General features: G+C 38.2%; 1 protein-coding gene across 10 annotated transcripts in view; it reads right to left on the bottom strand.

Annotated features, from left to right (window-relative positions):
- NAV3 (neuron navigator 3) overlaps positions 1-24,159 on the bottom strand; it is a 526,195-nt gene that overhangs the window by 169,899 nt on the left and 332,137 nt on the right. For all 10 annotated transcript variants that reach the window (XM_039570170.1, XM_010413726.4, XM_010413727.3 and 7 more), the window contains 2 exons: positions 14,939-15,056; positions 14,167-14,219 (listed from right to left, as the gene is read on the bottom strand). In XM_039570170.1, coding sequence (XP_039426104.1) covers positions 14,167-14,219; positions 14,939-15,056 — 171 coding nt within the window. The remainder of the gene's footprint in view (positions 1-14,166; positions 14,220-14,938; positions 15,057-24,159) is intronic.

The raw sequence follows: 24,159 nt of genomic DNA, 5'->3' as shown, positions 1-24,159 counted from the left end.
GAACCCTCCCTCCTGACTCCAGCAGAAGTCATAATGTTACAGATTGTGCAGGAGAGACACTAACAGTTTGCTCCTATCCATCTGGCCTTTTGATTTTATAAACATTGTAAGGCTTTTTTAATTAGATATATTTTTCATATTATCCTGGGAATATTTATAGAATTTATAGAACATATAGTATTTATAGAACATACAGTATTTCTAGAACATTGAGCTCATCAAAAGAAAAGTGGTAAAAGTACTTGTTATTAGCAACGTCTAAAAGCACAGCCCAGAGTTTTCTGTAGGACTAAAGTTACGTGGCTGGTCCTCCAGCTGGAACATAAAGTCCTTGGGAAGATATATGCATGAGAGAACATAAGTTACTCGTTTTCCTTTATGTTTAGTTTTCATATTACTTACTCAAATTGATCCAAGCCCTAAAGAAAAAGACAAAAAAACCTGATGATGAATTGACATCACAGGTTAGTAAAACCACTCAGATTAAACCAGATGTCTTTAAAACCCACAGGGATAACACAAGAGACTCATACTCAGGCTTTCACTTTCGCTAGTGTACCTGATCATTGCATTTTAAACCATGTTTAGCATAATATACATAGGAATATGAGGCCCTGCTGTACATATTTTCATACCATGCTTCTAAACAGCTTTCATGCTTGCCTATCTCTGCCCCTTTCTCCTAACTGTGGTAAGAATTTTTCACACTTTCACAAGATCTCATGTTTAGATTCTCGGTCAAGGAAAATAAAAGCACCTGGAACCACAGAAGGCAGTGGGATATCTGCTTGTCAGCTCAACAGGATCAGATTTTTTTTCTTGACTTCTCAGCCAAATGCTATAAGAGAAACATCAGAAGTTCTCAAGCCTATAAAATGAAGTCTTAACAAGCACTTAATTCTTGTTGTCCCATCACTTCCAGTTGTAGCCAATGAAGTGTAAAGTGTAGGAGGAAACAATTTTTTAAAGTTATCCAAGTGTTTTAAAGTTCCAAAATACTGCCAGTATTATTGAAAAAAATAAGTATTTTAGAGGGCCTTTAGAGGGGGCACATATCTTCAAATACATTAATTCATACAATGCAACAATATAAATCTTTCGAAACTGTTTATGCCAAGAAATCCAAATAGAAGCTTTATATATACAAGAACTGTGAAAACACCCTTGCACATATGTTTACCCTGGAGTGTTACTGCTGATCTGCCCATGAACTAAGTAAGAGCTCTTAGCAGAAGAAAAACAGCAAACACCTAATTAAAAGTTGTTATTGGGAGGAATTACTGAGAAAATCTGTGTGACAGGCGAAACAGTTCACAAGGCTGGGATGCTGGCTAGTTAGTTATGTGTGCAGTTAGAATACAGAAGCCTATCTAACTCCATGAACTACTATTTATGAAAAATAACAATAAAAAAATATTAACTATTACATGCAAATAGGTCTCATTTCTCAAGTGTGGAAACCAAGGGAAATTCTTGTGGTGTTTTTTTCCCCTAGAGGGAAATGCCATTCGTACATTCCCATGGTAATTCCAAAAAAACATTGAAGAATCAAGAGGTATGAATAATTCAAACAAGGTTCTAATTAGCTGACAATACAAGCCTAAACAAATTATAATCTAATTGTTATAGAATTAAAGACTGCCAAAAGCTACAAGCTAAAATACAAGTATATTTCTCTTTCAGGAAGACTGTTCAGATTCACTGTTCAGAACTTTGCAGTTTTGGTGCTGGTCCAGATGCCACCTGAAAGAGTTGCTAGGAACTGCATAGGTAAACAAATTTTTTAAGCTGATATAAACTATCAAAAAGGCAAAAAATATTTGTGATCAGTTTGTGAGATTGAATACAACCTAGTCCCAACAACATAAAAAAAGTATCTTGGACAGACACTGAAAATGAACCCTGCCCAGACCAATATATATCCAGACACTGGGCCAACTTAAAATAAGTTCAACTTTAAATAAGTATAGCTCTGATTTATGTCATGTGGTCATCTATTGATCATATGGTCAGCAGACTGCTCAGACTAGGAGTGTTTTAAATAAGTCCTGCACATCTGAGAGCTGCCAAATAGATTACTGTATTTCTATTTATACTATTTATTTCTGCTTAAACAAAAATGGTTGTACTGTATTCTAACTATTCATGTATTAAATTTCAGGTCATAGTGGATTTAAACAGACAAGTTACATAAAAAAAATAAAATCAGGAGATTGTGTTAATATTTTAATTAACTTGATCAAAAGCCTTTACATGAAAAGGGATTAGTTAATGCTGTTGAAATGAGCAGTCTTTGTGATACTTGTTCTAAAGTTAATTTAAGCCAATTTACCCATCTCTACCTTAATAGCATTGCCTATAATAGGGTCACCAGGTGTAACAGAGTTTATATTTAGAGCTAACACTGGTATTTAAGTCCAGTTCAAAGTTTGTCAAAATCTTTACTAACACAATTTCAGGTGCCTCATGCTATCTGGTGCCACTTCAGAGTGGCACTTGACAGCAGGAGAAGGCTGGTGGAGCCGTTATTTCAATGAGTGAAAAAACCATGACTACTCTCCATCTGGTCCCATGGCTGTGCACATGATCATGAGGGACACGAGACTTTTCCTGACAAACACAGCACGTTTCATTTTGACATTTCATGGAATATATGGTGATTGCAACACTAGTGCATAAATATACACTGGAAGCGCAGGCAAAGAAGTCCATTCTAACTCCCTAACACAGCAACTTTAGATATTGGGGTAAAAGGAGGAGAATGAAGGAATAAAAATGCCAGGGTCAATTGTTCTTTTTAAGCCACCCCTCACATTGTCATTCTCAGAGAGGCAATATTGACCTGATGGACCACTGCTGTGTGCTATTCATGTGTGCCAGCAACAGCACACTGGGGAGAGGCTGTAAGTGGAAGGGATTTGCAGCAGGGTTCAAAGAGGAGTTTGTTCTTTGAATATAATTACAGCCAAATAAAAGCACAAGGTTAGGCAGGTCAGTGTGCATAAAAGTCAAGGAACTCCAAAATGGTGAATATGTAAAAGACACTGTAAAATCAAGCAGTTTTGGCATTCTTTCCATGAAACAGGCTAACACTAAGCTGCAGCAGATGTAGGCAGCTTCTGTTCCAGCAAAGATCAAGGGCAGAGTGAGAAAATACATCTGGACAGATCACAGTAGTTTCAGTATGCACCTACTTTCATTCTTTCTCTTCCTTTTCTAACACTGTAATTGTATTATATTCTGGAAGTAATGCAGTACTGCCAAAAAAACTCGAATTTTTTTGATGCAACAAATTTTTGTTATTTTACTTTCTAACAGGAGAGTGGGGGAGGTTGTGAAGGCTTTTTAATGTACATCATCATTTTAAATTTGGAAAGACAGGATAGTTTTTGTTGCCACATTAGTCTGTAATTAACACACTAGATTGCTAGGACATTCCGCGTTACTTTATTATTCTCATGTCTTGCAGTCTCTTTGCTTTAAGGCCAAGCTTTTAAATACCAGGTATGTACAGCGGCTAAAAGATGATTCAGTGACCAGCACAGTCACCTAGGCATAATGCACCACACCATACCTCCAAAAGCTTGATCATTTGTTGGACAGTGTTTACTATAATTTTAAACATAAGTGTTTAAAATTACAAAAAGGTGTCTTCTTTCTTCCCTTCTGCAGCTAAACTCACAATGCAAGCCATTCCCACCCTAACATTGCTAGTTCCTTTAATTACAATGGAAGCCACAACTTGTTGATTTCTGGCACCCTCTGCTGCTTTACCACAGACAGCATTTTATGGACCATTGCACAGTTCCTGTATCTCCATTAAAACATCTTGCCAGTAGTTGCATTTCCCAGCCCAACCAAGTGAAAGCTGATGATACTCACACTTGGTGTGTGCCCTCATTTATTGTTTGCAGATGTTGATGCTTAATTCTCAAAATCTGTCTAGTAGATCTTTTCTAAACTTAATCTGGACTCACTCTAAGGAACAGAGATAGTAGTTCTGGCAAATCTGTAGAAGAGTGGCCACCTCATGCTCTCACAGATGCCCAGGTAATACAAAAATTCCAAGAATTTGAAAGCTCCCACAAACTTTCCTTCACACATGAGAGGGAGAGTGGCTTAAATACCTTTGGAAGTGTGTAGAATCATTGAGATTTCAAAGAAAACAGCACAAGGTACTTGACACATATTCATGACCATGTGTGTGAGGCAAACACCAAAACACACGTGCGCATCGCTTCTCAAGAGACTTGCTGTTACTGAAGCTGCAGAATTCTGCATTGTCAAGAGAGGCAGTGGCAGATTATTTCAGGAAGAAGGATGAGTGAAAGGCCTGGGGACTTCACCTCAGCGTTAAGAAATGTTCTTTTGTGAAAAGTCTACCTCTCCAAGGAAACTCAACAGACACAGAACAATAACCTTTTCTAAATAACATACAGCACTCAAAATTACAAAAGTCTAAGCAGAAGTGGGAGTGGTTAGAAAATCTTTAAATAGAAGTCCCCAACTGTAACTAAAAAAACCTGGCATTTTGCCACAGTTCCAAAATAATCAGACATTTGAAAAAATCTAGAAAGCTGACAAAATCTCAGCACTACCAGAAAGCCTTGTTTGGTTATACTGTAAAATAAAACCACTTCAGATACATTGTTTATTTTCTTGTTCAGCTTAAATATGCCTTTTTGCTGTTCAGCAAAATATCATGCACTTTCTTCTCTATTTTTAAATCCAGTAAACATTCTAGACATTCCTAGTATTTATAACATACTCTCCCTATAGAAGATGATAAAAATACACCATCATAAAGCACACATATTTACTGTAATCTGCTGCTGCTGTCTGGGAAAAATCTGTTAATGTCTTATAACCACAGGTGCTTTCTAGAATGAATGTCATAGTCAATTTTTGGGTATATATTTTAACTGCACGTTTATGTTATGACTTTTCAGTGCATTCCTATTAATGGAGGTTTCAAGGCCATTTATTCCTCACCTCTTTGTGTAAGCATGTGTATTGCTAATATATATTAGTTCAATTCCAAAACTTCAGGGAATGTTCACATGACATTTCTGGGGGCGGGAGGGAACCCCACCACAGAAAACCCAACTAAAAATAGAAGATCATGGAAAGCTAATTAGAGATGGGTGAAATGGAGTGACTGTAAACTGCATCTCTTCAAACAATAAATACTTCACACTGTACATCACCCATTAGTTTTCAAGCACACTGCAGCATTTAATCTCTGCATGTCCTCCCAATACAGTTTAACTCAAGTTTTGATCAACTGACGTTCCTGACAAATATAGTTGAGGGATGGGGAGAAGAGACAGATGGGTGAGATGGTCATATCTCAGTGGCATGAGTGGTATATTCCAGATAGAGATTGAAGGGAGGTGAGTTGCAAAGAATTGCAGGGGGGAGAGGGAGAAGGAAAGCAGTGTGTGAGGGAAAACAGTTGACTTTAAGGAATAAAAAGATCTTTTAGTGTTTGGTAGTCTTGGTCTAAGAAGCAATGTGTGCATAACCCTAATTCCAGTCCTAACCAAGCAAACCCAACCCTAACCTAATGACTCAGTAGATTTCATGGAGTCTGTATAAGTATTCATCACAATATATGTACTTTTCAAGACATGATTATTTCATTAACATCTAGATGAGTTATTCTCATATGATTCTACACAGTAATAACACAAAGGATTTGTAAGCGTAAACAAAAAGGCTAATAACAGCGCACAATTTATACTTCATGAATAATGTACTTCTAGCCTAGTAAAATAACACTCAGGATGTGTTCCTGTGCCATTTTCTTTTATGACTTCAGACAGTCAAATGTGAGTGACTCAGGGGAATATGTATATCAGTGCCTGATAATAGTGAGTAACTCTGAGCTGTTCTGTGAAGAAAGATTGTTATAAATCTTGTGGTCCTTTTAATGTTCTCAAATTTAATGTTCTAAATGTAAAGAGAATTGCTTGTTTCAGTGCAGAATAAAGAGGTCTCACAACAAGCAAACTAGAATCAAACCATATCAAAAAAGAGATGATTTTGTTGCCTTCTCCTCCCCTTCCTTCCTAAGACAGTAACATTCTTAGGCAGGATGAATGAAGTCTTCCATTCTTTATTCTTTACTAATCTCACACTTGCAGCAGTTCTTCCATCCTTTCCTCAGCTTCCTTGTTCTCTCAGAGTAAAAATATGCTTGGTCTACCACAAAAAGGCAACTGTCTGTCCAACTGTCATCCCATCTATATTTTCTCTTAAATTTCTTGAGTTTCTGGAAATTTTAGGGTTTGTTCACAGAAGCAGTTGGATTTCCTCCTCTTCCAGTTCTATACTAAACCAGTTTGCCTCTCATCTTACTCAAATTGGCTGTGTTAATAACATTAATAATCTCTTTTCAGCAAAACTTGAAACAAGAATTCAAACATCTACATCCTTGAGATTCAACCACCATTAACACCTTTAACCTTGCCCTTACAGAAATTGTTCTCTTTCCTTTCTTTATTCTCTCCATTCATAGATTCACAATTATTCCCAAAATGTATACTTAGATAGACCCTCATTATTCCCTTTATCTTTTTTCTTTTGAGGTTACACGTCTATAGTCTTGATATTCTCATTTTCATTTTTAGTCTAGTTGTAATGTCAAGTTAATATCATCTGCAAAAAAAAACAACCAAACTTCAATATATGTGCATATTTTCACTGTAGATATATCTACATGCATTGCTTTTAGCCAGAGAAATCTTAAATTTCTATGGCACAGAGAATTACATAAAAAAAGGCATGAGCAAGGTGTATGAGTTTATAAAATGGCTTTGGTTTTTGTTTTCCTAAATGTCTAAAACAAAGAAGGAAACTACAGTCCTGAAGTTCAGCTTCTAAAATTTTGTCCTGCAGTCATCATTCATGATTCAAGAGTTTTAAATATGGGAGACTTCAATGATAGTTGGCTTCAACACTCACTGAATGCCAAACAAATTACAAATGCTTTGAAGCCATCTAGTACATTGTATGCTGAATAGTGGATTGCAAGTGTCTGGATATGTCAAACACGTCCAAGAAAGCCTTCCCTCAAACAGCTGAGGGCAGTCACTGGAGAAGGATGTGGGAATGGGATTGGTTCTTAAAAGGAAGATCACACCCTGAACCTACCTAGGAAATGAGAGTACTTGTCCAAGAAATCATCTTCAGAAGGCTAGTTAGGACATGCTCCTGGCTATGACAGTATCAGGCCCTTGGGTTCTGGGAATCCCAGAAAGGTTAAAAGTTGAATGTAAATCACCTACCTAGTGAAGAAACTCACAAAGCACAGCTAGTTAAGTAAAAATAGATACGGGCCTATTTGAAAGTGCAATCAAAAAATGGGAAATCTGAATCAGATTGAGGAGTGCCATTTCCCTCACAGAAAATTACCCGCTTATATCCTTTCATAATGGAGCTGTGTCAGCCTTGTCCACACTTCCACCTGGAGCTGCCAGTGTTGCAAGGTAGGAGAGAAGAGATGGTGAAAAGAAGTATTTGTTACCAGTGTGGCTCTAATGTGTATTTTACCCCCAGTTCTCCCCAAAACCTAATTGCACAAGACTTTATTCTGCCAAACCGCAAGAGCTGGATTCAGAAATGTGTAATTAACCAGTAAGTGTTTGTGAGGTGGGACACCGAAGAATAGATAAGATGCATATTACCATGACCCAATTTTCCCAGGGAATGGGGAGTATGATGCTTCTGCCGCCACTTAAGAAGTCCAAGGAAGAAATGCAATTGTCAGGAGCTTGCTAACATTTGGGGACAGGCTCATCTACAATGAGGGCAAAATGTCCTCATGAAATTCCCAGCTGGACAACAAGATGGCTTGAGGCTGCACGAAAGTGTGGACAATATGGTCCGAATTTAAAAAAAAGGGGGTCATACAGATGTCAAAAGGGGTCATATAGGTGTCACAGGAGGAAGAAACTGGCCTGCACATTAAAGGAGCTGGGATTAGTTTTCAAAACTCAGATTGAACTCCCAGTTTCCCAAGAGACCATATTTCTTCACCCCGCTGAATTTCTGTATATATTTCAATCTGTCACACTTGTGTGGAAGGCTCACCTGGAGCTGCTCCAAAGCACAGAAAGTGTATCTTGAATCCATACAGCCAAACTCACCAACAACTGCACCAGCAAAGCCGGAGATTCTTACACAGTTCAAGACTGTGCAGACAGGGAGAGGTCACATGTGGGCCCACTTGACAGTGAACACAGGAATGATATTTTCAGGCTTCCCATTCCTCAAAGAGCTACACACAACCATACCACACACATTTTCACAAGGAATTCATGAACCTTAGTAGAACTCTCAATGTTTACTTTATACACAATTACCCAGTTTTTCACAAATAATTTTTAGACACAGAACATCATGCTTGGATATTGACGTTGCTGGACACGGATGGATGCTGCTCCACAGTGTCCGCCCAGCACATCCATGTCAGAGGAAGTCTGAAGGACACATGTGGCACATTCAGCAGTTGTAGTTTCCACCTATTTGTCCTGTCCACAGGCTGACTCCCTGTTAAGAAGAGATCTGCATGCACCCCATTTTCTTGCAACCTTGTCCTCCTCCAGAGAAAAACCCAAGCAAAGAAGTAGAGATGGAGCTCCCCATGGGCTTCTGTGGGACTACAAGAACACTACAGAGCACATCTAGCCCAGTAAGTTACAAAACAATGTCTACCAGTATATATGGTAACTTTGTCCTACTTCATCTTTAGGCTTCACACACTTCAACTTTCTCTCTCACAGAAAAAGCTCCCTTGTTAAGCAGGGACTGATTGACCTACTCTGCCTTCCTCTTGTTAATGTACACAACTTTTCTTCAGTCTCATAGAATAAAGCAATATTTTTGGCATTCTTCTGTCTTTTTTACAAAACATTTTTAATTTATTAGCATCTTTTTAAAGGCATTATTAACGAAATAAAGTACTATGTTGTAGAAATTATCTTATTAGTTCTAAACATAGTCACACCAATTCCCACTTTTATCAGATACACTGCTGCTCACACAAAATTAGTGGTAGCGTTGATAACTAAAGCTTTTTACTAAAGATTCTTATCAATTTGGCAATGTTCTACAGCTCCAACACCTCTTCTCAACTCCCTGATTTCCAGGATGAACAAGACCTGTATTTTTACTTAAGGGGCACGTGAAAGTGCAAAAAAACCAAAACATTTTGCTTTGAATCACTTTTGTATTGAGGTGCAGCAGTAAGTCATCACCATGCTGTTTGATTTAATAATTCTTCTGTGGAACCTAGCAATAAATACATGTCCACAGCTATAGGCAATCGGGTCCCTGGCTTATACCTTTTGTAAGTCAGGAGTAAGAATCAGGACTGCCATTTTAATATTCCTGGTGTTAGTGATCTCTCAAAGTTTGGCTAAGTAATGGAAACCGTTGAGAATGTGTATGTTATGTTGTTTTTCCATTCTGGCCTCGGTAGTTTTCTTTTGGAATGTATTAGCAATTACACCCAGTTTGTTAGGGGAAAAGCAGGGGATGATAATTCCCAGCCCTTCATCTCCTTCTTCCCCTTCAGATCTGACACGTAACATTTTGAAAGTGTCCAGCTCCCCTGGATGTCAAAGATACCACCTTCTTGTTATGTTACCTAGCAGGGTTCCTCTATGTAGTCTCCAGCTTGCCTAAAACAAGGGCTGAGATTTCCAGAGGGGTTGCCCAGACACCTGCCCCAGTTGAGGAAAATCCTAAGTGGTGTGGGGTATGGGAGGACACAGGCCAGATCCTGAAGCAGTTTTCTGACCCAGTAGCCTGGAACTCCCCCCCTGAACGAATTCAGAATCCAGCTGAGGTGGGGAAGTATCTGAAGGAAAACTTCAATAACAATGCTGATGAAAAGAAAAAGCTCATTGCCATGTGCTGGGTCCTGGCTGCTGGGACCACAGCGTATTTGTATTATAAACCATAAAAATTACCTTTGACACATACCTTTGGTTGTATAAATTGGTAGAAAAGTGTGCTAAAGATCAGATTGACAAAATAAAAAATAGTCTTCACGAAATGCATACAACACTAGGAGACTCTTTAATAAGAAAGGTCTTTCCAGCCTTATCATAACTATGAGAAAACCCCTGCTACCAAGAAAAATCAAGGATGCTTTTGTACTTAGATGTGTATTGGCAGAAACAGTTCTTGTGGGAAGTAGCAAGAGCTAATTCTAAGAAAAAAACCTATTAAGGCAGCATCAGTCTCTGAAGGAAAAAATCAACTTGAAGAGCAGTAAAGAAAAAATTTTTGTCAACTTTGAATTTATTTTACTGTTTATACTGCTGACAGCACTGTAAACTTCATGAGGAAAGAATAGAAAAATGATGTTTGTAAAATTTTCTAGTGACAACACTGCAAATGTCACCATTAAAAGATTTTCAGTCCAACACCTTTTGATTCTCTTGCATTTTCTCCAACTACCCCAGGATGGATTGAATTGCTATGCTCTGTATGCTTACTGTATGCCTGATGTGATGTGTTAAAAGCCAAAACACTGGAGATTTTCCATTATATTTGTAATTTGTTCAGGAGGAAAAAAAAAACACTCTAAATGCTTTCTCTTTGAACAATTAGATAAAAGCTTTGTAAGGTATTTTCTACCCAGGACTCTATCCTGCTTTTCCTAATGATGGGGGAACTTGGAACAGAAATTAAAGAAGCAAATGGGTTATAAAGAGGCAGAAAGGAATTAGCTTCAGATTTTACCAAAAGGTAAACCCTTGAAATCCCATTATTTTCTAAATAAAGGTGATATGAAATGTCCTTAATTGATAGACTTATGGAATATTTCATACAAGGAAACTATAAAAATTATTGTGGCATTGTTTTCCACTGAAGGGATTCAAAGAGATGATGAAAAAATAGATGAAATGCCATATTGCTCCTTGAAAGAATAGCTGTAAAGAAAAAATAGGCAATACTCTACATGACACTGTGGACAGACAACATATGTTGTAATACACATAGGTTTAAATCCTTATTATATTTATGATAACAATTCCTTAGAAATACCAAAATCTTTACACCACAGTAGACTTACCCAGCAAACAAGTAAACCTCTCTAATTCTCTTACAAATTTCATTTATTTAAAGCTTCTGAGATTAGAATATGAAATACTTTTTCCCCCAGTACATCTCAGGTTCTCAAGTTCTGTGTTCAACATCAAATGGGTGAGCATAATGAAAGCCACGAGAATCCTGGTAAAGGTAACTATGCAGAAACTGGGTGCTGCTGCGTTTCACAGGTTTTAATTTTTATGAACTTGGACCTATGGAGCCAATTCACCTTGTCTGCAAGTATGTTATATACCAATGCCAAAATGAGCATAGAGTGCAACACATTGCAATAGAACTAAAGAAAAACTAAACCCCAAGCATTTTATATACATTTAAAATAAACATTAAAATATGTTTACAATCTAAGGCAACAGCTGAATTGAGATGCCTCAAAAATCACTTGAAAGATGATGCCATTCGCAAGAGGAAAACCAAATTGTGAGTGGAACAGAACTTGGGAATATTGGTAGTGATTAATTATGAACCACTATCAATTTCATCCACAGAGAATATCAAGTATTTCCAGCAGCAGACAATCCATGTCAGTGCTCCCTAGCTTTTTTAAAACTAATAAAATATCTTAGACCTCCTGAAAATGGGTATCAATGGCCTTCTGGAAAGGGTATCAAATGGCAGATTAATAGAGAAAACATTTCCCCTTAATTGCAAGTTATGAGAGCAAGGATTACGAAAACATATGTGCAAGAAGAGGGTAGTGGGATTCTTGAGGTTTATTAACTAAAAATTTTAAAATGAAAGCGGTGAACGAATGGCTAACAAATGTTATTGGAATATTTTGACTGTTGCTGGTTTGATGGCTGGTGTTCTGGCAAATTCTAACAGGACATATTGTTACATACTAGTGTATGTCAAACATACAACATGCAAACTAGCTTCAACCACTGTTATATTTTTTTCCCCTGCATGTTACAAACACCTTCAGAGTCCACTGCTATAAGGAGAAGAGAATAGCCCTACCATTAACTGAGTGGGCTAGCAAAATTGAGCACTGCCAAGGAAAATTACCTGAAAATCTGGTAAAATTGTGTCTTTGGTTAGGTTAGACCAGTGCACAGCCCAAAGGAAACAAATGAAGAGCAGGTTCAAAACCTGGAGTCTCTGAGATGCTCTGAAAGAAAAACTGACACGTTTGAACTACTTTAACTTCATTTTAAATTTCCTAACTCATTTTAGAAATCAGCAGTACAGAACCAGTATGTGAAAAGACAGGAAAATGATTTGATCAGTCTGTAGGGAAAAAGCAATTCAGTAAAGAGATTGTATCAAAAGAAGGATAAATACAGATATTATTATGAAGTTAAAGTGGCTAAATGCGACACTTTAGTCGCCGTGCAAACACTGATGTATGACTAGGCACAGGAGTTTTCAAAGCACCTGGTTTGAGACCCAGAGCACCTGGGACAAATTCTTTGGCCTGGCTGAGCTGAGAGATGGGCTTATGGGAGGAGAAAGATGAACACAAAAGAGAGCCACAAGTACTGCTGCAGCATGGGCATGCACTGACCATGTTTTCCCCATAGCTGCATGAAGCCAGAGATGAAATCCAGAATCCCTATGCCACATAGAAGTGCAACAGAGGACATATACCAGTGTTGTTTTGGAGATACAAATATTGCTAGAGTGAATAGTTCTCTCCGCAGCTTGTCCTTCTCTCATGGCAATGAAGCTCGATAGACAACGAGCGGTGGGTCCCTAAGCAATCCTCGATGGCCACTAACCACTTACATAACCTTGGGAAATCATACCACTTTACTGTGCTTTTGTCTCTCCTTGTTTGTCTTGCCTGTCTGGAATGGCAAGTTTTAACGTGATTAAAGTAGAGAGTGATTATCTCTTGATCTGTGAGTGTAATATTAGAGTTCCACGCTGGAGTTCCCAAAGTTCTCAGCCAGAGCCACTAGGTGCTGCTGTAATATGAGTAAGTAAAATAATAACTATTATTAAGGAAATTATGTACATTCTTTCTATTGACTGTTTCAAAAAGTCTGAAAGTCAGAGAAAATCTTATTCTAAACCTGCACATTTTTTGAACAGTAAGAACCAAAAGACTCCATTATTAACTTCACTAGTACTCAAGAACTTTCCCCTTAACTCTTGACACTTTGCAAAGAAAAGCTGCACCTTCCACCATTAAAAAATGCACTGAACAAATGCATTTTCTTTTCTATTTTGTTTCCATTTTTAAACCCAGTTTCAGCAGTTTGCTATTATGCAAGCTCATCCAAATCACTATACTGCAAAATCCTTGCCAGCTACACAACCATGTACCTTATTTATATATTATTTGAATGCAAACAGAAAGGCAAAGACCTCAGCATGGGAGAGTATGACTTGAATTGCAAATGATTCAATAAATGTATGGTGATTTTACTGAGGCTCAGATTTTGTGTCTGTCACTTTCACAGTCTTCTAAGGAGGTATCATCTTATGTGGTAGTTGACTAGCCACAAACACAGTAGAAGATTAATAAGACTCCATATGAATCACAGTCACTAAATGCTTCTTGTCTGAGAGTATTAAAAAGTCTTTAGACAGCTGCCAGCTATAGCTCAGAGAGCTATATGACTAAAGTGCTATTTCTGAAAGTCTTGGAGTCAGTTCATCTAGCTGGACTTCACAGTGGACAATCCAAAAGGCTATTTATATTTAAAAACAATTTGGCAAGTGTTGTTCATCAAACCAGTTTTCCAGACACAAAGACTCCACTTAATAATTTATTCTTGGATTTACTGCCCTTAAAACGAAGCTAAATGAAATTATTTGGATCATCAGAAGAACAGGTCTGATAAGGCAGTTCTGGATTAATTAGAAGTGATGAAATTTTGCTGTCAAGTTATCTCAAGATCCAAAGTTAGCACAGAAACAAAGTGAAAAACACTAAGAATGTGTGGAAAAAAGTATCAGGAACACTGTACAAGAATTAGAACTTTATGGTAAAATTGGGACAGAATATTCATATTCTATATAAATCCATATTAAAAAGCATTTTAGGAAGGTGCAGTGGTGCCAACACAAACTAAAAATGTATTTTATTCTTACCATTTGAGACTGGCTCCGTGGACAGCCATTGATATCTTCAACCTTTTCATTTGCTAAACAAAAACAGTGAGGGGAAAAGCAAAAGTAAACAATGAGATAAAACTTTCCTTTCCAACCCCTGGTCAAAAGAAAAAAAAAGAAAAGGAAAGAAAAAAAACCAAACCCAGAAACCTAAAAATCAAAACAGGAAAAAAAAATCCGAAAAAAAGCAGAAAAGGCACAGCAATAAAATGCAGAGGGTTTTGTTGACAGAGAGCTCCTTTCTAAGTACAGCTCAGTCATACAGTAACAACACTCTTGTTAGCAGCAGTTGCTTCCATATGCCAAATCATGCAAAGGGGGAAGTGCGAAGGAGGTCGCTGCTAATTCTTCAGCCCCTGCAAAATAACTGCTGACATGAAATCTTCCACAATTGTCTTTGCAGGGTCAGGATACAGTTTCAAGGAATCCCAGAAAGTATGAGCCACTCCAGCTAACAAAATGCACACATGGGAGACATATGGTTTAATGGAGCATTCATTTCTGACAATTCAAAGTGTGTAAGATACAGTTCTGGCCATTTAAAGTATGGTTAAACAGCAACTTCCAAACATGCTCACATAAACATATTTTTTAATTAAGACAAGGATGAACCACACATATCAGAGACATATGGACCCAGTCAAATTGTATTATTCAGGGTTCATCTTATTGTTAAATACATTCAGCTTGAATTATATATTCCCCCATGCAAGGAGTCAGCTCGCAGTGCTTCCCTCAGCCCTGGTCTTACCGATGATCTGGATGATTTCTGCTAGCAGAACTCCATCCGCAATGTCCTGTTGCAAATCCTTGATCAACCGCTTGTGGCCAGATTTTGCTAGGTAGTGGTTAGCCCAGTCAGTGTAAATCTGCAGAGCAGAGCAGGAGGGCAAGGGGAAGAAGGGGAAGAGAGGAAAAAAGACAATAAAAAGTCTTAAAACAAATGTTGGCTTACATAGCAGAACTATTCTGGAACACATTCCCATTTAAGAAGTCAGCACCAAGGGAAAAAATTTTAATGTGTTTTTTGACTTTTTTTTTTTTTTCCCCCTAACGGCCATGCCCCTCCCCCTGCCATCCTCTGTTTTATTTTAGCTTCAAATGATTCAGGCTGTTTCATGAGGGTTCAAACTTGCTGTGACCGAGCAAAATTCCCCTTATGACTGTAAAGGAAACTCCTGTCATAAATCAATCACATCTACCACAATTCCACCTCCCACCACACTTCTACCTCCATGCATGCCCCGCCAACAATGTTCATACTCTGGGGCTGTCTAAGAGAAAGTGATAGCAGAGACATGTGCCTGTGTTTGGCTAAGGATTAATTGGGGTGTTGCTGGTGTTCCTGCGCCCAGTGATGCCTCTGTAACACTTATGCAGTAATCACTGTGTTCCACTGCCCAGGGACAGGTCGTTTGCCCCCTTGCCTGCACTTCAAAGTGCTTTAATGTGCACAGAGGAGACTGAGAGCACCAGATGCACAGTATCACTGGGATTAGAGTATATATATTCTGGAAATATGCTGTGCCCTTTCTTTGCCTAAAGAGGATTGGGAAATGGTGAGATTGAGCAGCACCAAACACTTAGCAACAAAAAATGGCAGTTATCAACAAAAGGTTGAAAAGGACCAGCTGAATGACATCCTCCAAAATAAGGGAGGAGAGGAGCGTGAAGAGAGAGGTGGAAGGCATTTCATAAGGTGCATATGTACACAGAGTATTTGGTAACACCCCCAGCACACACACAAGCAGAACCAGGTTCACTTAAGGCGGGAGAAAAGGAACAGACACCTTCCCCTTTACACTGAAGGAGAGTGCCCCCCAAGAGCTTCTCACACCATACTGGGGTGTCCCAGCAAGCAGAGGGAGCCCATGCTAATGGAGATTGGCAGGGGGTGTCACACAGCAGGAGGGTATCCGTGGCCCTTGGCAGCCAACCCTGGCTCCCTTTTGCAGGGTGTCTGTGACCTCTTTCCTCACTCCAGAAAACAGGACTTGTATAGAACCTCCCAAACCTCCCACTGTCGTGGGATGATACCACTGAGAGAAAGCACATATGAATTACAGCACCACCATGTGAGTAAATAAAATAACTAAGAGTTGTTCTCTGCTGAGAATATTGTTTGAAAATGTTGAAACTGCACCTTTTTCATAAAAAAAAAAAAACAACTTACTTTATAAACATCCTTTTATCTAACCTCATAGACCCTTGGGAGAGGAAGGGGTCAGAATCCCATTTTGTGAAGAGAGAAACAGAGGCCAAAGCCATTTACTTGCTTATTTCATCAAGGAAATCTGTGGCAGAGCCAGGGTGGGAAAACAGATGCAATTCCCAGCCCAGAGCCTAACCCAGAGAACTGCCATCTGCTTTTCACCCTACAAAAGTATCACTACTTAGTCCATGTTCACCTGCTAAGGACTCCTTCGCTACCTGAGTACCTTTGCCACAGATTTTCAAGCTCTTTATTGAAAGAGAGAAAAATAAAACTTGTTTGGTCTACTCTATTTCTTCCCATGTTCTTGCAGGTGGATCACCAGTTGATTTGCCACAGCTTTCTTGATAGCTTTAGAACTTTAAATAACTCCACAGAATTAAACTGTGGAAGTGGATTCACCCTCCCATAGTCAAAGGATGCTACTGTTAAATGGGGCCCTTCATCTCCCTGCTACACTCAGAAGTACACTTGAGTCCCCTGTGTTTTCACTGATTTCATATTCTTTTTTCCCTATTACAGATGAGTAACATAAAAGGCTCCATTAAAATGTTTTATTTTAAAGCAAACTGTAGCTAAGAAAGTGTTTCTTCAACTGTATAATCATATGGAGTGAAATGTGGGGTCTCTATAAAGATTGTATGAACACATATTTAAAATAATATGAAACCATGATGATAAAAGACATACCACACCCATATCATCATATATTCCCTACTACTACTATTTCAACTTCAGTCATTCTTTTAAAGTAATGTTTCAAAAATACTCTCTATTAATACAAGCAGAACTATTTTCTGTATTCCAATGAAACTGATCCACTGGAACATATAAAATTTAATACCACTAGTATTATTTTAGGTTAGTTTCATATTACAAATAAAAATACCAGGCATTTCCTTTTTCATTTGTCACACCCTCACATAATCGGGTGTATCAGTCCTAATTCTGACTACAATTTGAACTATCCTCCCACTAAGCAGACAAGGACATTTCAGTACAGCAGCTGCTTTGCAAGTGTCTAGTATTCAAAGAATGGACTTCACCAATCCATCCACCCCCTTCATAATTCTCTTTTCTCATTAATTTAAAAGTGATAAGCATAAAGAATGCAAACAGTGTTTTGTAAGCAAAGGCTGATTATCCACACCATACCAAATTTTTTCTGATGGTCAGCATTTGATAGTCATGCAATGGTACAAAAACAGTACTGGGAGGAGGCGGTGTTAAAAAAGGAGTCTTTTCACTTCAGATGTATTCTAAAAACATCAGGAAGGCAAAGATTTATTGATGGAGACAATATAGCAAACCAACACCCAATTGGCAACGGAATGTCCCATTTTATTTCCTCTCTTTCTGTAGGAAATACCACTTGCTTCTGTTTCCCCCCTTCCCCATAGGATGCCTTTCTCATTCATCTCATTCTTCTGGGGACCCAATTGGTCAGGAGTCTTGTAAAAAATGAAAAGCATGTAGGTAGACACATGAAATTGCAAGAATGCACACATGCCACTATAATCTTTTTACATTAAATTCTCTGATGTAAATATAATGAGAAATAGACTCCCCCCTTCACAGCTTTTAAGTATCAATGCATCTTGTAAGTTTTATCTTTAAATCCTTGGGAAAATGTAAAGCTCCAGTGTGCATCATTCACAATACTCAGCTATCAAAGGAGAAAACTCAGAACAGAAGATAAAAAATCAGTAACTTCATGCAAGTCTGCCTTTTATGAGTGCTCCCCTTCCACTGGATGCAGAGTAGCTCTAAGGAGGAACTGTGCATGCTCCCCCTCTTAGAACTAGCAATAGATCATGACATCTTGCATTAATTGTGCAGCAGTGTTTCCCCAAAATCCTCTTATGTTGGATTTTTCTATAATGAGGCTGTTTCAGAGAGAAACACAGACATGAGAGTTAGTTGTTGCAACACTTCCTCCCCTCTTCACTGCTCCAGTAACCCTGCGCTACAGCCACACACTGGGCCTGGTTGCTGACTTACTCATTTCCTCCCCAGGCTTCCTCTCCTACCACCCTGCTTTACAGGCACGTCTGACCGGGAGGGCTCCGCTGCAGCGCTGGATGTGAGTGCTGGCAGCGGCCGGGACAGCCGCTGGTACCTGCCAGGCAGAGCACCGGGCTCAGCAGCGCGATAACGGAGCAGACCTGACGCTGTGTTTGTGTGGTCCGAGCCCCCTGCCAAGCCTGGTGATTGAACTGCTCGCAACACGGAACGGGATTCAGCAGGACAATCCGAGCCCGGGCACAGGCTGCTCATGTTAACGGCGGTTTCCCCCAGCATTCCTCAACTGCTCGTCATGCTAACCTTCAACGGAGTAGAGGAAATCAACCCTGATACCCAAATATAGTTATGAACTTCACCTCGATACTTCACATGTAGCTATAAGGAAAACAGTAGAGCTGCTTGGCAGGATCCGTAATGAAGCATAACACTTGGTAATGCGGTAGCTTAATGAAGTGAAAAAGAGAGAGGATCTCACAGGTTACTGCCTTTTTAGAAAATGTTTAACCATAAATCATGTAATACACATCAGGCAGTGATATAAAGCATCCTCTGTAAAACTAATGCAGAAATGTTACTGAGCACAATCAATGCCAAGTGGGAAATGTCAGATGGGTTTCAGAAGTGCAGTCAGCTTAATGCAATAATAATGCATGACACTTTGTCAGTGTCTTTAACTGGATCAGCTCAACATGCTTTCCAGACATAAATGAGATCACCCCTTCTATTTATTATTACTGTAGATTTGAGGAAACTGAGGCATAAAGGCTGCTTTTTGATGTGGCTCACTCAAGGGCAAACAGCTGGGAATACATCCCAGGTATGCTGAGTTTAAAATAATTTCTTCTCTGAGCTTTTTTATCAGGTAGTTTTATAAAAATGCTTGGTGGGAAAATGCATATTCCAAGAATTTGGATCCTTCTTGATATTTTTTTTTTTGTTTGCTACAGAATATAGAATCTCAGCTCTGAAAATGGTCTCCTGTTGCTACTGAGAAGATGGCTTTCCATATGCCTCTGTCACTCCCTTATGTGCCAGTGCTGCTGCTGAGGGAGAACAGCAGTTGCTGCCAATTGAGGTACACTAAGACCATGACAGATTTCCATGCCATTTAGGAGCATAAGTTAATTTTCAAAAATATTTTAATATTTTTCCACTAAAAGAAAAAGATATGTGGAATTAACAGACAGAATCCAGTTCTCATCACTTGTCCTTTGAAATATTCTGTAGGAGACAGCTGCATCCTCATTCATTAGTGTGGCAGACTTGAAATGCTGTCCTCCAATGCTCACTATCATGAGCATCTTTGGGGGTGAGGAGGCTTTTTAAGAACTCCATTTACCAAAAGGAATCTGTAGGTAACAGCAAGCTTCTCACAGATTTTTCTCTAGTGTTTATCTTGTGACAAACAAGAGTTTGAGAAATGGAAAGAATATTTATCTATTAAAAAATAAAAAATGTTGCTAGCGGTTTACCTGGATTGCAATATTTCACAGCAATACATAGTGCTACTTCTTGGCAGAGCAGGAGTCTGTCTTTTATTTTATGTTTGGATTATATCAATACATTTCATAATTTTTTTTTCTTCACAAAAAATGGACTACAGGAATATGAAACTATTAAATAGCCCCAAGACTAGAATTTTAACAGTCAGCCAAAGTGGAAATATGCAACTGTTAACTTAATAAAAGGGTTACATGACTTTCTAGTGTAATGTTTTCACTCTACTTCAAATGTGGATAGTTGACAGCACTTAAGAGCTTTTCACCCGTGGACACTTTTTCAAATTGCACTTGAAAAAGACAAGATTGATGAGTTGTTTCTGTTTTTCTCCAGTATGCTACAAAGTGGGCTGCAAGGGCTGTGTATCTATTTCTTGGGAGGTTTTCCAGTGTGTGGCCTACCCTGGATGCTGAATACCCAACAGAGCCGACGTAACAGTCCCAGAGTCCCTGTGAAGAGGATTTGCCAGAGGAGAGGGCATGACCACAACTTTATTTCAACTTAGCTATTCTTGGCTAATAAATTGTGGGTAGCAAAGCACGTGTTGGAGTGTCCCTGAAGCAGTTTGTATTTATAAAGAGAAGCTGGGTAACACATTGATTATTGTTAGAACAGGGTGAGGAAACCAGATTGCAAAGAGATGCCTTTCTCCTTCCCACTGCCTATACATTAAGGAAAACTCAACTTGAAAGCAGGATCTGACCTTTTAAATATTTTCTTATTGAAGGTTATGCCTCTGGGATGCAAAAGAATAATTTATTAGTTTCAGTCCTCCACTTAGCAAGTAAAAAGGCTAACTTTGAAAACAATGGTTCACATTTAGACTGCCATAAGAGACAGATCAACCATTCAATTTATGTCTTGATTTAATTGGCTATAGAAAATACTCTGAAATTCATTTGCTATGAAGTAAATCTAGGGTCTGGGGGGGTGGCACTTTTTGTAACATTAAGCAAATTACGTGAGAAAGAAAAATATTTACACAATTAAAAATATATAGCCATAAAATGAAACTAGAATGACTTAGTTTATAGGCAAGATGGAAACCAATGCACTTTATTTAACAAAATGAAATGAGTATGAAATGACATTCCACAAATGCTGCTTCTGAATCCCACTGAGCAAATGAGAACAATTATGAGTTAAGGAATAGAAACCACTTAGAGGCATACATGCCAATTAACCAAAATGTCAGAATCCCTGTAGTACAATTCTATTTTGTAAATAGCAGCATATATCCATCAACACTACTCAGAAGTTTACAGATAAAAACACAATTAAACAAAACTCCACTAATCCCAGCTAAGAAAATTAGTAGAAACAATACTCTTCAACAATCACTGGCAAACTTTAGATGACTTACCCAACTTTAAGGGGGCTGTTTTATATTTCCAAGTTTCACTTAGAGTTTGTGATCTAATCACTGAAGTAACATTAGTACTGGTTTACTGTGTTCCCTTTCTACTCATTTCTTCCCAAATCCCAACTCAGAATTAATCTAACATGTATGTTTGAGGCCAGTACTCACCAATGGCACAGGGGCAATACTTTTGATGCTTCTGTGCCAGATGGATGGTAACAGTATAAGCTTCTTTGAATGTATATTTGTGTGTGTGTGTGTATTTGTGTGCAAGGTTCACTGAGTAATTTGTATATTGGCCCAGATAAAAATCCAACTCTTTATAGAATAAATTCACTTTTTCATACTTTGAAAAGAATCATACTGATTTGCTGGACAGTTTAATCATATAGCTCTGTTTATTGGCTTCAGCCTAGTGCAATAGCAATAAAATGCCACTGGAAGGAGCCAGATATTCGTCCTGAAGCTGCAGGGACCCTGAACAGGCAGCTGCTTCTCTACAGGCTTGTGCTGTGGGGAAGGAGTTCTTGTCAAGGGAGCAACAGCACCCCAGTTATTAACATTGGCATCAAGCTTCCTGAATTATCAGGAGACAATATTAAGTGCCACCCACACAAAACAATCCTCCAAAGCAGTCAACCTTGAGACTTTCTGATATAAATACACCATATATTTGTTCATACAACTTTGGAACTATTTCTTAGATATAGATATGGATAAAATATATAGATATCGATATATATCTATATATGTGTGTGTTTATATATGTATAATCTTTAAAGTAAATTTCAGCATCCATTTAGTGAAAATACAATAAAATAAAGGATCTATTATTCAATGCAGCTTTTACATAAAACATTGATTTAAACTAGTATCTCAGATAATTTTATTACAGTAAGGAAGACCAGGATTACCCCATGGGCATAAGTGTTACACCTAGAGACACCACTAAGAAGGTTTCAACATTTTAGTTCTGATAAGGAGTGTGATTCTAAAGGCAGCCTCCTGTCACTTGGGCTCTCTCAAAGGTCACCTTCCTATGGAAAAAAAAAAAAGAAAAAGAAAGATGTGCTTGAAGAAAGCCATGCTTCTAATTTTCTGGGTATCCAGGATAGTAGAGGCCCCATTTGTGTGAATCTTGTGTCTCATAAATGTCTTGTTAGTGCCAGGATAAGTTTCATGACCAGTCCTGTATTCACTTTAATAAAGAAACCCACAGTATGCCGAGTTAAGTTTCCTGTAAGGGGAAAAATTAACTGAATTTGAACAGGTTTCCTTTACAGCTCACCAGTATAACAAAACAGATGAATGGAGAAGACTTCTACAACCTCAGTAGAAACATGAAATAATTTTGAGCACAAAACCATTATTGCTTTGTTGATTCATTTTTTGTTCACAAGCAAAAAGCCACTCTTGCTATCAAACAGACCATTCCTGGGTGAACACCTGCCTCTGCAAATCAGCAACGGGGCTCCTCACATGGAGCTGAGAAGATTCCACTGTGAAACTACTCCATATTTTCCATCAAAGCTCATTTTAAGGATTTATAACTTGGACAGGGAGATTCTTTCCACACTACAATTTGGCATTAAAGAACTTGGCCCAGGGATCAAAATAACCCTCTTTGCCAGCACTTCTTTTTAAGTGTGGAAGGCAAATTTCTGATACATAAAAATGCAAAAATATTAAGACATACATTTGTTCTCTTCTTGTGAGAAAACAGTAGCAGATAAGATTGTAACTAACTTTAGAGTCTTCAGCACTTTTTGAGGCTTAGAAAACTAATTTAAATTGTCTAATTTCCTCTCATCTTGAAGAATAGTTTTACAAATCAAACTAAACAACATACACTGCTTTCTGAGCTACATATTTTATAACAAGATGTTTTAATTCCTGGTTAATTTCTCTCTGTGCTTTGATGTTTAAAAGTTGTTTTTCACCAACTCTACGATTTTAATATCAGTAATGGTCTTGTGCATATTTAGAACACCACTGAGGTGCTCTAGGTAACACAACAATATTAAGTAAGCTAATGATTTCAAGTAGTGTGATCTGAGACTTTTACCGTTATTAACCTCTAGTAAAACAGGTCTTGGTGCGAGAGTTGTAATGATCATGTGTGCAACTGCTTTGCCTTTTGCTACCTATCTGAACTTAGGAAAATGAAATCTTGTTTACACAGATGACAGCCTATACTTACACTTCTTCAGTCAAGAAATGCAGTGTTTCAAGGACTTGAAAGACTAAAAATGCAGCTTGGTACAATTGGGATACCACTTCAGGACATTTCCTTTTTTTCCTTTGATCACCATTGAAAGTACTGCCCATAATAAATACCTGCCCATTCTGATTATAATAATACTTAAATTTACAATCATCCAGCACAATTAATTTTACGTGTGAAGCAGATTCTGTCAGTTGATATTCTTAAACAATAAAGAGAAGAAAATAATCTTATCATAGTTACGACAACAGAAGACTTTTCATCCCAAATGGGAATCAATGTTACAATCTTTCTCATTTCTTACTGAAAGAAATATACACATACACCTTCTGTAACACAACCAGATTTGGAAGGATCATACAATGGAAAGAAAAAGGTTCTAGATTCCTACTAAAAATGTTCTGAACACCCTTTCTTTCTATCATAAAAGGTGCCTAAATGCCTCTAGGGAATGCTTGGGCTACACATCACATGAGAAGAGGCAGTGTCTCACAGAGTTTGTGACCTGGGGGTTTTCATTCACTGTTCAATCTGCAGTCTCCCACCCATGTCTTCTACCAGATTTTGATTCTTCTACACCCTTTTATAGGACCACAGCACACCCCAAAATAGCCCCAAAGATTTGTGATTCATGATTCACAATTTTTTCAC

Source organism: Corvus cornix, chromosome 1A, assembly GCF_000738735.6.
Source record: "Corvus cornix cornix isolate S_Up_H32 chromosome 1A, ASM73873v5, whole genome shotgun sequence".
In the NCBI taxonomy this organism is placed as follows: Eukaryota; Metazoa; Chordata; class Aves; order Passeriformes; family Corvidae; genus Corvus; species Corvus cornix.
This window is presented reverse-complemented; position numbering and strand designations above follow the sequence as displayed.